Genomic DNA, 18,202 nt, shown 5'->3' on the forward strand with positions numbered 1-18,202 from the left:
GTGCAGCGGATAAACATAAATGGGTAAATAACCAAATGTATATGAGTGGCACACATGTGCACGCAGCTAGGTTGATTACAGGGACCTCAAGATGGGACCATATATCACCCGTTCTCAGACTACTTCATTGGCTCCCATGCGCAAGGAGGATTGAATTCAAGGCTTTGTGTGTTATGTTCAGGGCCTTCAAACAACATAGCCCACTGTTCCTTAATAACATGGCCATACATTACCACCCCCCCAGGGCACTGAGATCGGCCGATCAGGACTTTGCTGTCATCCCTCTAGTAAGGTTGATTTCGTTCGGTGGCCGATCCTTCAGAGCCAGAGCTGCCTCGCTTTGGAACCTTCTCCCGCTGCCTTTGAGGAAGTCCACTGTTCTTATTACCTTTAGAAAGGCTCTGAAAACCTTCCTCTTTGGGGCAAGTTGATTATGACCACGTCTAATTAAACTGACCTGGCCCCTCCTCCCCTCACCCTATGTCCCCCTCACCCCAAACCCCCTTGCTACCGTTTGTTTTTATTGTTGATATTTTATATGGTTTTTCTTTTCTTTTATGTACACGAGCCATCAGTTCGTCTACAAAGTCTTTTTTCTTTTTTCTCTTGGATTGCTTTTTGGTCCAGAATAGACCAGCGGACCTCCTTCCAGCGCTTAGACACACCCTTCAGGGTGTATGTGGCGCTGTAAAGAAATATTAAAATCAATCAATCAATCAGTCAATGTATGTGGATGAACCAACTAAAAATTGCTCAAAAAACAATTCAAGTCGAATTCTATGTTTAAACCGTCCGGTACTAATGTGTGTAAAGAATGAATCCAAGGATTCCTTCTGGCTAATTAATCTAATCAGATGATCACCCCTCCATGGTTTGGTGTATTTATCTATGCCCCAAAAGGATAGCTTTTTGGGGTCTTTATTGTGTACCTCTGCAAAATGTCTGCTTACGTTATGTTTGGGGAAACCTTTAATGATATTCTTGACCTGTTCTTTAATGCGGACCATCAATGGTCTCTTGGTTCTACCCACATATTGTAGATTGCATGTACACTGAAGGACATAGACCACTCCTTTCGTGTGGCAACTAATGAAGTTCTTAATGGGCAGGTACCGGTTTTCGTGCCTATAAATTCTGTTGTTTTAATTTGTGGATTTCGAGTATGGATACAGGCATAACAATATTTACAGGGAAAAAACCCTTTACTTTTGAAAAAGGTGTAACCACTAGGTGGAGGAGGGTCTACTACATTTTTCACAAGCATGTCCCTAATGGTCGGTGCCCTTTTATAAATAATATTGGGTTTATCTGGCAAAATAGTTTTTAGATGTTTATCACTTTTGAGGATGTGCCAGTGTTTGTGGATTAATTTTTCTACATCTTTGTGTTGGGCATTGAAATCCAGTATTAACGCTGGCGATTCAGATATACAAGTTTGTTTTTGCTTTCCTTGTAGCATAGAATTCCTATCCAGTCCTGAGACTAATTGAATCTGATGTTGAATGAAATCCTCAGAGTAGCCTTTGGCTTTAAATCTATCCCCTATGAAGTCAGCTTGGGTGAAGAAGTCTGTATCGTGGGTGCAATTTCTTTTGATGCGTACCATTTGTCCCTTCGGAATGTTATAAAGCCATGGCTTGAAATAGCAACTATAGAGTGATAGGTAGCTGTTGGCATCAATGTTTTTGAAATGAGTTTTAGTAGTAAATGTTTGATGTGTCAACATGATTTCCAAATCCAGGAAGCTCACCTGTTTGTCACTAATGTTATATATCAATTTTATGTTCTTATCGTTGATGTTGAGTTGGGTGAGAAATTCCTCGAGCGAGTCCATGGTGCCATTTCATACTATTAGTACATCATCTATAAAGCGTTTATAGAATGTGAGCGCAGTTGGGGTGTTGGAATAGATCACTCTCTCCTCCCACTGTGCCATAAAGGGATTGGCAACTGAGGGAGAAAACTTCGCCCCCATAGCGATGCCTGTGCTCTGGTTATAGTATGTTTGATTATACCAAAAATAATTTGACTTCAAACAAAATTCTAAACACTTAATAAGGTATTTTCGTTGTTTATATATAAACGTGGTGTAATTCCTCAATAGCCACTTCGTGGCACTGCACGCTTGATGGTGTTGGACAATGGTGTAGAGGGATGATACATCAGCTGTTGCTATGTATGTTATCCCTTCTTTCACTGGGATCTCCTCTAATAATTGTAAGACATGTTTCGTGTCTTTAAGATATGACTTGGTTTGTTGTTATTTAACAGCAGTTGCTGTTTTCTCTCTTTTTTTCTTGGTTAATACTTATTGACATTGTCACTTGGTCAGTTGGTTTTAAATTGTTTACACACACACTGTATGGTTGTTTGATCTCACATCACCACTACAGTTTTTGTATTCACCCACATTGTATCCCCTCTTATCCAAGTAGCATTAAAGAATAAAGGTAAGAGAAGGAAATGCAAAAGACAAAGGAAGAGGGCTGGGCCCGGAGAAGTAGAGAGAGAAAGTATTGTCCAGAAGGACAGAGGGGAGGGGGGGGTGGTAAGAGGGATTGGAGGGGGGTAGTCAGTGGGGATTCACGAACAGGGATCGTCACAGACAGATTTTTATCATATTTTTTATGTTTGTGTTTCTTTCTAGATATTCAGTTCGGGGTATTTCCACCCCTAAGGGCTTGGCCTTCTTCTGAGTATGTAAATACAGTCCAGGGTCGCCAAGTTGTAGTAAACAACTCTTGTTTATTTTGGCTCGTAAGGATGAGGTCTTCCATTTTTTTTATTTTGTCTACTTTTCGTAACCACATGGCTATGGACGGTGGGTCTGATGCTTTCCAACGAAGGGGGATGCAGGCTTTTGCCGCATCTAGCAGGTGGCGGACTACCAACTTCTTATATACGCGTGCAGGGGTATCATGGACATGTAGAAGGAAGTATGCTGGGTCGTCTGGTACAACTCGTTCCGTGAATTTTTGTGTTATCCGCCTGACCTCCATCCAGAAATGCTGGATGCGGGGGCAGGACCAGAAGACATGAAGTAACGTGCCCTTTTCTGTTTGACAACACCAGCACTGGTCTGAAGTTGTCGGAAAAAGTTTACCAAGGACAGCTGGAGTCCTGTACAAGCCCGTGAGGATTTTGTAGTTGGTCTCCTGTATCCTGGTACATATAGATGATTTATGCATGAACATAAGAATGTTTTGTGCCTTAACGGCGGTGAATGTGCAGTTCAGTTCCCGTTCCCACCTAGAGAGGCTTTGAATCTGGTATTCCTCCCCTGGTGTAGTCAGTAGTCCATGTGTAAGGGATATAGCATGTGGTAGCATGCCTGTGTCGGAGCATAGCTCCTCCAGAGGCGTGAGGGGTTGGTTTGCAGCAGTAGGGGGCGGCAGAGTCTCAAGGAAGTGGCGCAGTTGCCCAGCTCTCAGGAAGTCCAGGCGGTATCCACCGCCTGGGTCCATGAGTTCCGCCAGAGTCTTCCATCGCCCCGCCTCAATAAAGTGGGAAGCCTGATAGAGGCCCGAGTCTCTTAGGTCGCAAAATCTCTTATCGCGAACACCCGGCTCAAATTGTGGGTTACCTAGCACTGGGCGTAATGGTGAATTGTGGGAGCATAGGTTTGCCTGTGTCAGTAGCCGTGCACATACCTTAATGGTAGTTCCTGTCAGCGGGTGTCGTTTGACCTCATGTGGCATGGCTGTGTGGCACCAAGGTGCTCTCTGCAGCGGAATTTCGCTCTGTGCTTGCTCTATCTGTGTCCAAAGTCGCCTTGTGGTGGCACCAGTCCACCAGTCGGCTCAAATGTGTTGTGTGGTAATATGCCCGTACGTCTGGCATCGCAATGCCCCTGTATCTTTTAGGCAGTGAGAGTATCATCTTGCGTATCCTGGGATGTTTCCCTGCCCAATGGAAAGTCTTAAAAGTAGAAGTAAATTTGTTTGAAATAGCCCGCTGGAATGTGTATTGGGAGTGCCTGCAGGAGGTATAAGAATTTGGGCAGTATCGTCATTTTGAGTATATTACATCGGCCAAACCAGGAGTGTAGGCCAGAGGTCCATTGGGTCAGAAGTTTCTGTACAGATTTAAGTAAGGGAGGGAAGTTGCTCTTGAAGAGTTGGGAGAATTGCAACCACTTCAGATGGAACCCAGCCTGCAAGTGGGAAAGACGTTGTGGTGTCAGGCCCAAGCCCATTGCCACCGACTTGTTCAAGTTAATTTTTAGGTTGGATAATTTCCCGTATACCTCAAACTTTCTCATCAGATTGGGGAGAGACGTCACGAGTCGCGTCAGTGAAAACATCATGTTGTCTGCGTATGCAGACACTTTGTATTGTGTCCCTTTGATTCCTATCCCGGTAATGTCTGGGTTCAGTCGCACATGGCTCAGAAAGGGTTCAAGAGTCAGGGCGAAAAGCAGGGGCGACAGAGGGCACCCCTGTCTGGTCCCGTTATTAATTGCCAACAAGTCCGGCAATACTCTGTTCGCCCTGACCCTAGCCGTCGGGTTTGAGTATGCCGCCGAGATCCAGTGTATCGTCTTTTCGCCTAGGCCCACATGCTTCAAAGTAGAGAACATGAACCGCCAGCTCACTCGGTCGAATGCCTTTTCGGCATCCGTACTGATGAAGACGCATGGCGTTTTAGTGGTGTTGGCGATATGTAGCAGGTTAAGAACTTTGGTTGTGTTGTCCCTGGCTTCCCTCGTCGGGACGAACCCCACCTGGTCCAGATGGATAAGGTCGGGGAGGTAATGTTGCATCCTAGTGGCGATAATCTTAGTAAAGAGTTTAAGGTCGGTATTCAGCAATGAAATTGGGCGGCAGGTCCCGCACTGGGACAGGTCCTTGCCATCTTTTGGGATCACCGATATCTGCGCTTGCAGTGTAGATTTGTGTAGTTTTTCACCTGTACCAAGACTGTTGAACAGGGCTACCATACGGTCGCCCAGCGAGGGAAGCAGGGTCTTATAATATGTCACCGTAAGTCCGTCCGGTCCCGGGGCTTTACCTGACTTGGTGGCCTTCAGAGCTAGCTGGAGTTCCGGGAGAGTAATAGGTTTGTCTAGTAGGGCCTGAACGTCCGTTGTTATGGTTGGCATCAGGGAAGAGGTAAGGTAGTCCGTTGTCAAGTCAGGGTCAGTAGTTGGCAGGGAGAGGTTGTACAAGGCCTGGTAGAAAGATCTAAATTCCTGCGAGATGCAATGCAGTAAGGAGACCTTCCGTCCCTCCGGGGATAGAATGTGTGGTATGTAGGACGCTAGATCTTGTGTGCGTAGTGCCCGGGCCAGCATTCTCCCGCATTTATTGCCTGACTCGTACACCTTCCGTCTGCAAATCTGAAGGGCTGCCTTAGCTTTAAACTGCAAGAGGTCTGTACCCTGTGTGCGAACTGCATCCAGTTCACAGCCCAACTGCCTCGCAGGTGTCTGCTTATGAAGCACCTCAAGAGCCTGTAATTTATAGAGTAGGGCTGTCAACTGCTCCGTCCTCTGTCTTTTCAGTCTGGCCCCATGCTTAATGAGTATCCCACGAACCACGGCCTTATGGGCCTCCCAGACCACTGCCGGATTGCTATCAGAGGTGCAGTTCGTATGGAAGTAGTGTCTTATTTCTTCCACGACCTCCGACCTCCGACATCGCCTTCGTATCGTGGAGCAAGCTTTCAGTGAGCCTCCAAGGGCGTCTCTGAGATGCCCTTGTATCTGAAATGGCGTATTTTAGCGTGATCGGGGCATGGTCGGACCAAGTGATTGACTCTATCGTGGTATCTTTAACTGCATGTAATTGTCTGTGAGGGATCAGAAAGTAATCAATCCGGGAGTAGGATTGATGTAGTTTGGAGAAGAACGTATAGTCCCTCTCACCCGGATGAAAAAGGCGCCAGGCATCCATCAACTGAGTTAGGTACAGCGAAGTAAAAATGCGTTTACGGGTCTCCCTTGATGTTAAATCTCCTCCCACAATGAGTTGTCCCTCCGTGAATTGCGTCTAACGCTCTTTTCAGGAATCTATCCTGGTGGACATTTGGAGCGTAGAGGTTTGCCAATGTAACCTGCTCTGCCCCAATCCGCTCCTTAATGAACATGTGGCGCCCCTCCCCGTCTGTGTTGGTCTCCACAAGCGACCACGGTACCCTAGCGGAAATTAAAATAGACTCTCCCCTAGATTTAGCTTTAGTGTATGATGAGTGGTAGACCGTGGGATAGAATCTGTTCTTCAATATGGGCAGGTTATCTTCCCTAAAGGTGCGTCTCCTGTAGCAGGACAATGTCCGCCCTCAGGCGACGCATATCATGAAGCAACATTCTCCTCTTTTCAGGGGTATTCAGACCCTTTGCATTCAAAGACACAATATTTAATGCGTCCATGTTTGTGACTAAAGGGGGGGGTGGGAGGGGGGGTGGGGTGTGGATTGACTTAATCCGAAAGAGAAACAGTCAAAGTCAGAGAGAGTAGAGATAGGGGTGGGAAGACAGTCCCAGAAAAGGAGAGAAGGCGTGCGGCCCCTGTAAAGAATTCTAAGTTAGCTAAAATCAGCTAGGACACTCTCCAGTGATATACTGGAAATTGATCACAGTCCTAAGTGGGTAGCTGGATGAACAGGACCAGAAGGCGAGCTACCGAACCCCCCCATCCAGCACCGGCAATGTAAATTGGTACATTATAGAACAGCATTATCCCTATCCTAAACACTCGGAGGGTGCAGCACACATAAAATAGGGAAATACAGAAAAAACAAAACAGTGCAATCAAAACCTCTGCAGTCAGTTAAAACATACTGGCATCATGTTTTCAGCGTTAAAGTAAACTTAAGCAGGCAGAGGGGGTCAGCACAAACGCAGCCACAGGGAATATCCCAGCCCCCCCAGATCAACGAAAATACAAACTTGCCCCGGACAGGGTTGTTGTTTTTGCTGGAAATAAAGGTGAATGTCACCGTTTACGGTGCTGGAGCAGGTCACCCTGGTTGCTGCTCTGTTTGTGTTTTTTGGCTGATTGCATGCCGCTGTCCATCAGGTTAGTGCCGGTGAAGAAGGATCAGGGCCGGATGCTCTAAAAAAGACAGCCTTACTCCGCCATGTCCAGGCCACGCCCCCATCATCCGCTCTTCTAACCACTTGAAGACAAAGCCCTTTCTGACACTTTTTGTTTACATGAAAACATTTTTTTTTTTTGCAAGAAAATTACGTTGAACCCCCAAACATATATATTTTTTTAAAGCAAAGGCCCTACAGATTAAAATGGTAGGTGTTGCATTTTTTTTCCACACAGTATTTGTGCAGTGATTTTTCAAACGCATATAAAAAGCAAATTAACCAACCAGCGTCACCCGTAACACTTATTCGGGGATCACTGGTGAAAGGGTTAACTCTAGGGGCAATCAGGGGGTTAAAACCTTTATTAGGTAATATATGGGGGAACCTGACGCTATATAAAAAACTGACGGGGAACCTAAATAACTAACTGGCTAACCAGTGTCACCAGTGACACTTATACAGTGATCACTGGTGAAAGGGTTAACTCTAAGGGTAATCAGGGGTTTAAAACCTTTATTAGATAAAATATGGGGGTACCTGATGCTATAAAAACCTGGCGGCGAACCTAAAAAAATAACTGGCTATCTAGCAGCACCAGCGACACTACAGCGATCAGAAAAACGATTGCTTAGGGACACTGGCGATAGGGTGTAAAAGGGTTAACTGGGGGGGCGATCAAGGGGTTAAACCTTTATTGGGGCGGTAGGGGGCTACCCTGGACCTAAAGGGGCCTAAAGATAACAGCCCTGCAACTTTTTACTGTCACACATGACACGAAATGCAGTGATCAGTAAATAAATGATCACTGCAATCAGTGACACTGTGGCTGGGGGCTGGGGGGTGATCGGGGGGGGGTGATCTGGGGGGTGGATTGTGTGCCTATGTGTACCTACGTGTCAGTGTAGAGTTGGTGCACTTACTTTATGTCTTCTCTCCTCTGCGATCCGGAAGAAAAGACCGCCACAGGAGAGATGACATCACTTCCTCCTGCCTGTGTTTATATTACACAGGCAGAGAAAGCTTCTCATTCGCCAAGAGGCGATCGTGAGGGGGTGGCCTGAAATCAATGGCCGCCCCCTCATCCCAGATCGCTCCTGAAGCTAAACAGACTGCCGCAGGCACCGGGGGGTTTGATCGGACCACCCACCTGTGGGAAGGCAGGGGACATACATGTACGCCAATGTGCCCACCCATGCCATTCAGTCAACGTATATCGTCGTGCGGCGGTCCTTAAAGGGGTTGTAAAGGTTTGTCTTTTATTTTCTAAATTGGTTCCTTCAAGCTAGTGCATTGTTGGTTCACTTACCTTTTCCTTTGATTTCTCTTCTAAATGTTTTTCTTCTTTGTTTGAATTTCTCACTTCCTGTTTCTCCTCAGTAAGCTTTCCACCATCATCCGAGCGGTGGAAAGTCATTTAGAACAGCTTACTGAACATCTTACTGAGGAGGAACAGGAAGTGAGAAATTCAGACAAAGAAAACAAAGAAAAAAAACATTTAGAAGGGAAATTGAAGGTAAGTGAACCAACAATGCACTAGCTTAAAGGAACCTATTTAGAAAATAAAAAACGAACCTTTACAAGTGGTTAAACTCTGCTGTAATACCTGTGATTCTTCCATGAGGTAACTTTTCTTTAACCTCTGCATACAGTACCAGCCTATATTTTAGATCAGGAATGTATGCACTGGCTGCTGAAAAGGGAGAAAGGAGTACAGGCTTTGTTTACTGATACTTTTGTGATTTACAAAAGATATTTTTAAATTTAAAACGATGCTCAACACAAACACACATTTGCTTCACTTTGCAAAATAAATTCCATAGTCTTTAGGAAAAACTGTCTCGATGAATACGAAACTTGAAAAATAGCATGAGCATACTGCCTAGGGAACAAAAATATGTAAAGTGGTACTAAATGCAAGCGTGGTTTGCGTAAGTCGTACGTGAATGGGGCTGGGCGTAGGTTACATTCACGTCGTTGCCCTTGAGCCGTCGTATCTTAGGGCGTAAATTCGACGTGATTCTGAGCATGCGCACGCATGCACCGTTTGTTCAGGAATTCATTTACATGGGGTCACAGCTAATTTTAATACAACACTCCCACTACCTTCCTAATTTGAATTAGGCGGGCTTATGAGATGCGCTACGCCCGCACAGAGATACGCCGCTCTCTGTGAATCTGGCTCAAGGTGTTTTTTTTGTTGTTGTTTTTGTGATTTGCAAACAAAAGTCGTGAAAGCATACTACAATTTTTAGTTGAGACAAAATTACATGATTGAAGTGTCTTCTGTGTTTGTTTTTTTTTGCTGTTTGTTTAATCTTAGTAATATGAATTTTAATGTAAGTTTTATAGTAGAATGATTTATTTATTAGGAGAGAGAGCGAGAGCATGGTTTTAATACACTTTTCTGTAAAACAGGAACCTAAATAAAATCTTTCAGCAAAGCCTAACATTTTGTTCAATTTTAATTAGAGTCTGGAAGGTCTGATGCCTGATAAGTCCGCTGAGAACCTGATCCTCAAACTTGTGGCTCTGTCTTTGCAATACAGCTGCTGCTGGATCCTCTTGTATGCTAAAGAAAGATTAAACTCTGAGTAAGTATATTAATCAGACAGGGTAGATAGTAAAAATAGTAAAATCAACCCTATTTGAATTGTCATTCTATGACTTCTGAATTCCAAGCATGCAAGAAAGCACACCAACATTTAGAAAGGGACTTATAATTCTATTTTAGAGATTTTTGAGATCAAGTACATGAGCAGGTAAAGAGTTGACTGTAGGTACAGTAAATAAGTCAGTATTGTCCTTTCAGTGTTTTTTGTTTGTGTATGTTTTAAAACACCTTGTTTGTATGCATTATTTACAATTATGTATCTGTGCAGGAATAGAGATGAACTTGGGCATCCTCTGCTCTCATCCCTAATCCAAACTCCAAACTTCCACTTTTCTGTGCTCCAATGAGCTTTGGGCTGGGTCACTCCCCACCCTAAAGCTCACATGAGCTGTGTGGCGTGGAATGACAGAATACGCAGCTTATTGTGGTACAAAAAAATGTGCGTTGAGAGTTCAAGATGGAGATGAGTTTGGAGGATACCCAGGCTCATCTCTATAGGAAACCACATTTTCTGATTTCATACACATTTCTAATGACTTACAAGGAACACAGCCCTCTCATCATCTTCATAACCCCTCCTTGTACAGGAAGTTATAGATGGAACATCTCTTTCAATTGTATATTTAAAAGACCGAAAGGGAGCAAATGAGGCCGCATACACACGATCGGTCCATCCGATGAGAATGGTCCGACGGACCGTTTTCATCGGTTCACCGCTGAAGCAGACTGATGGTCTGATGTGCGTAAACACCATCAGTTCAAAAACCGATCGAGTTCAATGCTTCCAAGCATGCGTCGACTTGATTCTGAGCATGCGCGGGTTTGGAACCGATGCTTTTGCGTACTAACCATCGGTTTTGACCTATCGGTCAGGCGTCCATCGGTTCGATTTTAAAGCAAGTTCTCTGTTTTGGGACCGAAGGACAACAGACCGATGGGGCGTACACACGGTCGGTTTGGACCGATGAAACTGAACTTCAGTTCGTTTTCATTGGTTTGGACCGACCGTGTGTATGCGTCCTAAGAGTTTATTTTTTGGAGGTTACTTACAATTTATATCAGCTAGGTACATTCTAGAAACATCAAAACAAATGATATTTTTTTCTTGCTAAAATAGCCACAGCCAGAATTGAAAAGCCCGTCCTCTTGCCAGTGTGCTGTAGATTAGAACCCCTGCTTTCTGTGGGGAAACAGTGATCTCTTTGCAGGATCCAACTTGTTCTTTATTGGATTAGATCTAGGGCTCTTCAGGCAGCTTCCACTGATTGGAAAGCTCTGGTACTGACTCAGCAGGAGGTGTGTAAGACCTCTGCAAAGGATCCCACTTTCCAGGTGCTGGCAGGTTTGCCTGTGGTTGTTTGGTCAGAGCCCCCTTATACATCAGAAGACCCCTATATTGGAGCCCCCTTATACATCAGAAGCCTTCCATATCAGAGCCCCCCATTTACATCAGAAGACCCCCTTCACATCAGAGCCCTTCTTTTACATCAGAAATCCCCCATCATATCAGAAGTCCTCCTTTTACATCCAAGTCCCCCATTCCCACCAGAAGCCCCCTTCACATCAGGGCCCCCCTTTTTACATCAGAAGCCCCCTTCACATCAGTGCCCCCATCATACCAGAAGTCCCCTTTTCACATCAGAAGCCCCCCATCATATCAGTGTGGTTGGTTTTTTAAGAGAACAAAAACTGTAATACTGCGTACACACGGTAGGATTTCCGATGGAATAAAATCCGTTGAAATTTTCTGTCGGAATTCCGATGAAGCTGACTTTCATCAGTCTTGCATACACACTATCAGACTAAATTCCGACAGTCCAAAACGCGGTGACTTAAAACACTACAACGAGCCTAGAAAAATGTATTTCAATGCTTCCGAGCATGCGTCGACTTGATTCTGAGCATGCATGGATTTTTCTCCGATGGAGTTCCACACAGACAATCAGAATTTCCTATTGTTTTTTTTCCATTGGAAAAATTTAAAACATGTTCTATTTTTTTACACCGATGGAAAAAAGTCCGATGGGGCCCACACATGATCATGTGTACACGGCATTAGACTTTGCACAACTTTTTTTTTGGTGCATCTGGGATGTATTTAGCTATTTTAAACTGAAAGTTCAACTGGGCTTTAAGTAAGTAGGATTATTAATTGTAGAGTGAGTGTTTGCCCCCTCCAGTGGATAATCTACAGAGCTCTATATTTAATAGAGTTGCAGAAATAGGGTATGATAAAGCATATATAAGTCTGAGCTGCACATAAAGCATTATACTTTGAGTAAACTGCAGCAGGTGAAGACTGGGAAGCTTTGGCATGGGGGGGAAACACAACAAATTAACTCTTTCATGGTTGAAGCAATGTTCAGTGGGCTACAGAAAGTGCAATTCACAAGAGATATGGTGTCCCACTGATTGGAGTTGAAATGCAGCTGTTTCTAAAGGACATGGTTTATTTGGATAAGCCTTAAAGGGGAGTTCCACCCACAATTTCACTTTTTAAATACCCCTGTAATACACAAGCTTAATGTAGTCTAGTAAAGTTAGTCTGTAAACTAAGGTCCGTTTTGTTAGGTTGTTAGAGAATTTAGTTAGTTTATAATCTAGAAATAGACCGTGGCCATCTTAAGTGTGGGCATCATGAAGCCAGACTGTATGACTTCCTGGATTTCAGCCTTGCAGATCTCGCACATGCTCAGTGCTGCACAAGCAATGTAATAGGTTTCAGCCAGGTTTCCATAGCAACGGGAGTGTCAGAGGAAGTTACCGCCCCTTCTCTAAGCAAATAGGCTATTTGCAAGGACTACTTGATGCCTATCCCAGAAACCCTTGCGAATAGCCTTGTGACTTAATAGCCTAGGCTAATAAGATGGAGGAAGTAATGAAGGACTACAAAATAAAGGTATTTACAAGCAACAAAATAAATAAAAATTGTCCATTCTGAACACTATGAGATTAGGGCATGCAGCACAGACAAACATAAAAAAATGGGTGGAACTCAACTTTAACACATCTTTAAGCATTAGCTTTTTTTTGGACTTTTTCAATCGTATGACATCTCAAAGCCACAAAGGATGATGATGCTGTAGACTTCCCTCTGCCTGATGCTGTGAATAGAGATCAAGTAACTTTTTCATAGCCAATATGTGTCTGACTACAGGTCCCACTGTGATTGAGATCTCATTTGTGAAGTATCACCCAGGGCCACCAACTCAATATATCTTTTTTTTTTTTTTTTTTTTGCTTTTTTAGGTACAGTCTTTCAGGAATAACTTTACACAATGTTGCTCTAGTCTATGCAGCTATAACTGCATATTTGTCAAGATCAGAAGACTTGCAAATAAAGGTAAGAGAAATAAAGTTGTCTGATTGTAGAGATGATTATTATTAAAAAGAAAGGATAATATTTAACAAAAACCCATTAGAAGTGAAAAGAAAGATTATCTGGTGTAATCAATAAAGCATTGCAAGGAGTAATGTTCTAGTAAAGAGTAAAAACTGCTGTTCTTGTAGCATGTGATCTCTATCCATTTTGTGTTAGTTGTAAACTGTGATTTTAGTAAACTGAATGTAGAATAGTTTATATAGGTTACTGCAAAGATTCCTTTGTTATTAAGCCTAGCTACCCAGGTTCTTATCCAGCAACATTGCCTTTGGTGGTATAGCAGTTACTGATTACCCATGTATTACAGCAGTCAGCCAGTAATCATTAATTAAAATCCCTTCCTGACAGATGTGCTTCTCAGATGGGCAAGTGGTACCCTATGCTGCAATCTGGGTGCTTAAAGTTATTGTAACCGACCACCTTGTAAAACAACCAATTCAGTTTAAAATAGAAATTAAAGAAGGTGGCAGAACAGTGGGAGACAGACTTGGGGCCCATCAAGGGTGAGTTGTGGGAGGAGGCGCTACAGGCCGTAAATACCTGCTCACTGAGTGTGTCACAGAGGGTCTCCCAGCTCTACATATTGCTAAAGGTGCATTACACGCCGCTTAGACTTTTCAGAATGGGCCGGGCTCCGGACCCGCTGTGCGGACTCTGTAGGGCGGCACAGGGAGATCTGATCCATCTACTCTGGCGTTGCCCCAAGCTCCATAGATATTGGACGGAGGTCTTGGCTACGCTGAATTCAGTGTTCCAGACCAACGTTCCACAGGACCCACTATGTTGCCTGCTGGGGGTTTTGGAGGGGGTGATAGTGGAGGAAGCTACCAGAGTGGCATTCGCCAGGGCACTATTCCAGGCGAGAAAGCTCATTCTCCTACATTGGAAGTCGAGGGAGCCCCCTTCAACCAAGACCTGGATTCAGCACGTGGGTAGAATACTATTGATGAAAAAATACATATACCAACACAGAGGTACCGCAGGGAAATTCCTTAAACTGTGGGATCCATGGCTCGCGACACCTGGGCTAAGCCCCTTGGAGTTGGTACAGGCGAGGTTGCTTGGAGGGATGTAGGGACAGAAGACAACTGACAGGATCCCCTGCCTAGACATTTGGTAGGACACATGGAAGGCGGAGGGGTAGGAGGGTGGGAGTGGACAGGGGTGCGGCAAAGTGGGTCCAGCTAGTCGAGATGGTGTATTGATTATGTGTAATGATTTCTAGTCGTACTTTTGTTGTCTGACCTGCAATCCTGCTACTGAGAATGTTGGAATACAAGGTGTAAGATGTCATTCTGTTTCTCTTTTTGACTGTATGTTTTGTGAGCAATAAAAACTTTTTGATTAAAAAAAAAAATAGAAATGAAAGGCAAAACATATTTAGCTAGATTCAGGTAGATGTGCGCATCTTTGTGCCGGCGTAACGCAACGTATATGCGCTACGCCGGCATAAGTCAGAGAGCAAAATAGATGATTCACAAAGCACTTGCTCTCCAATTTGCGCCGGCCGAACCTAAATATGAAGGCGTAAGCCGGTGTAAGTGTAAGTGTGTGTGAACGCTTAACGTGTGGTTTTCTGCTTTAAGGTAATGTGATCAAATACCTACGCAAGCATAGAATGACATGTATGGGAGAGTCTTTAGAGCCTATTTTTTGGATGTATTCAGGTTCTAATGAACGCTGCTGTAAACTGATGTTATCAGATACATCCCCGAGCACAAAATAATTTTGTTGGGGAGAAAGGTATAGGGGCTTCCACCTTAGTATTATAACGGTAAGAGCTGGCTGCCTAGGCACCCTTTCATTTCTAGGTCACAGATGTAGCTTTACCCTCTGCAACGGCAGCTGTTTCTTTACGGTGCAAACTATTGTATCCCCTGCATGACACTTGAGTCGGGTGAACTCTATATGACTTCCAGTATAAAAAAAAAGAGGAAGGCACCCGAGTTATCATGATGGCAGTCTTCGGTTTCCTTTCTTCAATAATATGCTGCAGAAAAAGATGATACGTTTTATGCTAGAATTTCATTAGATGATGCTAGAAAAGTATTTTTTGTTGCCTTTATTTTTATAAGGAGCCAATGGTGTTTTACCTTTACATTTTAAATTCTTTAAAATACAAAGCTGTCATCATTTTAAAACTTAAACAATGTGTTTAAATCAGGGTGCCATAGGACCGTGTGGTGCCTTTTGGATTACCCTGCCTCAAGCACAAAACCCAGTTTATCCTGGATCAAAGATGGATTAGAAAACACTGTGTTCCAGTTGGGGACTCTGATAGGGGGATTCTGCCATGATAGAGGTACTCTGAAATGATGGGGGGTTCTCATATATAGGAGGGACTATGATGTGATAGGGGGCCTATGACTCTGGAGATGGGGGGTCAGTAATATATAGAGGGGGATTTGATATGATGGGGAAACTCTGACATGTATAGAGAGCCTCTGGTGTGAAAGGTGGACTCCTATGTGAAAGGGGGACGGGGTTCTGATGTGATGGGTGAACCTCTGATGTGAAGTGTTTTTCAACAGATGAATAACATTTAGTTTTTTTACATTTTAGACTGGGGTGCCTCGAGATTTTGCCTAGTTTTGAAGTGATTGTAAAGGCAGAAGGTTTATTTATTTAGATGCATTCTATGCAGGGGGTAAAGGGGGTGGAGCAGGCCACTGCTCTTTATCTGAATGGACACAGGGAGCTGTGGCTCGGCTCAGGTGCCCCTATAGTAAGCTGCTTGCTGTGGGGGCATTCAACAGAAGGGAGGGGCCAGGAGCACCAAAGAGGGAGGTGAGAAGAGGAAGATCAGGGCTGCTCTGTGAAAAAACACTACACAAGCAGGTAAGTATGACATGTTTGTTATTTTTAAACCACAAGAAAACAAGACTTCAATCACTTTAAAGGGTGCCACCACGGAAATGCTATTTTATACCATCCTGTGCAATAAATATACTGTTAAACGCTGAGCCCATTGTGTGCCCATTATTCCTTTTGATTGTTGCCTAAAGTGGTTGTAAACCCTCTCATATACCCAGTGAAGTGAACAGCATCAGGTGATACAGAGAAATTAAACAAATTCTCCTACATTTACTTAATTATCTGCAGTGTTCTCCTCTCTACACCCCTTCAAAAGTGCAGATCATGTTAAAAATTGTAACAGACTCACTCGAGTATCGTCTTGTTTGTAGTTGTCGGTGGTTGGAATATCTGATATCTAGGTTCAGACTGGGAGGAAGTGGTATATGACGAAAGCACTCAAGCTAAGTGTGGGACGTTTCGTTACAAAAATCTTTCTTCGTCTGTCAAGAGCCCAGAGGAGGGAGCAGAGAGACTGCAGTTACAGTATGTGAGAACTGATTGGAGGAAAGGCACACACTCCCCTCCACACAGCAGAAGAACTGTGTTCTGAATAGACAAGCTGCATGCTGAGCTCTTCCGCCCCCCTCCCTCCCAATACAGATTTATCTCATGTGTCAGGAAAACTTCTCAGAAGTCACTCATACTAATAACAGAGGGAGGAAGCACCAGAGAGAAACAACAGTCAGAGCTTTGGAAAGAGGTAAGTAAACACAACATATATAAGTGCATTGCTCAGAGTCCATGACCGAGGGTTACAACCATTTTAAATTACAGTACAATCTTTTCTTTTAATATCCTCTATGCTAAAAATGAAGGCTGTTCACATTACATATAAAGATGTATCACTGCTACACCTTACTGAGGAAGTTATAAAAGATGGTCCATGTTTCCTTAAAGTGTAACATATAATTAATCCCACATAAGAAAAGTATCCTTCCTGATCTCTTTTAACAGATTTCATTATTATTTATTTGATGATGATTTCTCCTATGTTCTAAATATTACTCATTATAGCTAGGATCGTAATAAGATAACTAAGTAAAATGAATAATACATGTATATATTTGTGTTTAGACTTTTATATCTCCGGGAATAGAGAAGACTGGATTGCTTGTTCGGCGTATTGCAGACCACACCCTCATGATGAGTGCAAGTGACCCCTGTAAGTGGTTGAACAAATCCTGGCTTTCCATCCTTATATCAGAGGTCAGTGTAAAATAACAGAATACTGAGAACTACTTGTGTAGCTCCAGAGGCTGCAGATGATGCTATGAATACTCGAGGGTGTATTTATAAAAAATGTGCATAGCTATTACTGCTGGTACATGTGTTCTGTAAGAATAGGATAAGATTGAATGTTCTCCTTCTATTTTCCTATACAAGTTGAGTGCTTCCCATTCATAAAAAATAAGTGGCATCATGGCAATTCGATGAAGCTATGAATGATAGGAAATCAGTATTTACTTCTTTTGATCCTGAGCTCCATGTAGTGGCCATATTGTGATATTTTCCCCCAGCCATTCTATTTTTTAAGGAAAAAAATTATGAAGACATTTCTAAATATTTGCTCTGAAATAACTTGTCTATGAATTTGACAAAATCTTCCCCTGCAGTGGATCCCCTACACTGCAAGGGCTAAATGCTCATTATGTCTAGGAGGTACAGGAACCGGCAGTTTTACACACCCTAACCCCAAAGCTCTGCTCTGTAGTAGGTAACTCTGCCTCATCACATACAATGCAGGCCTACCCTCAGGGGTCAAGTCCTGGGGAAAAAAGTGTGGGAACTCCCACCCAAGATCCACTCCCCCACCAAAAAAAAATAATAATATGCTTATATGCATAATTACTAAACCGCATGTTTTTTTAAGCAAGTTCTTTCTAAATCCCGTGATAACTCGCGGCAGACCTCCGTAATGTCTCCTGGGAACAATCACAAAAGCTCCCAGGAGACATTGCGGCATCGAGGAAGTGACAGAATACCCACACACTACCCGATAAATCCATATACAGGAAGCAGCCAGTAAGATAAAGGATTACTAAGGTTTGCCTGCCCCTGACAGTGACTCGAGCTGGGCATCGCCGCTTAGTGAAGGATTGGCTCGGCTGCTCTCGGCTGCTCTAGTTCTGCGAAGGGAACTGCGTTCCTGCTGTGAAAAAAGTGCAGGAACTCCATTCCCACGCGTTCCCGCAGGACTAGAGCCCTGCCTACCCTGCATTTTTCCTGGAGGAGGCAGAAGTGTGACCAGGAGTGGCTTAGAAAGGATGCTGCATGGGACTGGCCGCACTACTGGAGGGACCCTGCTACAACGAGA

General features: G+C 43.7%; 1 protein-coding gene across 2 annotated transcripts in view; it reads left to right on the forward strand.

The window, feature by feature from the left end:
• LOC120946710 (protein shortage in chiasmata 1 ortholog-like) overlaps positions 1-18,202 on the forward strand; it is a 73,547-nt gene that overhangs the window by 31,699 nt on the left and 23,646 nt on the right. Inside the window, exons 2-4 of one of the 2 annotated variants that reach the window (XM_040361348.1) lie at positions 9,509-9,630; positions 12,900-12,993; positions 16,963-17,094. In XM_040361348.1, the coding sequence (XP_040217282.1) occupies positions 9,524-9,630; positions 12,900-12,993; positions 16,963-17,094 (333 nt within the window). In that variant the 5' untranslated portion in view covers positions 9,509-9,523. Of the gene's footprint in view, positions 1-9,508; positions 9,631-12,899; positions 12,994-15,999; positions 16,589-16,962; positions 17,095-18,202 lie in introns of those variants that run through there. The other variant, XM_040361356.1, reaches the window with a different exon arrangement.

The sequence above is a fragment of the Rana temporaria genome, chromosome 1 (assembly GCF_905171775.1).
Source record: "Rana temporaria chromosome 1, aRanTem1.1, whole genome shotgun sequence".
In the NCBI taxonomy this organism is placed as follows: domain Eukaryota; kingdom Metazoa; phylum Chordata; class Amphibia; order Anura; family Ranidae; genus Rana; species Rana temporaria.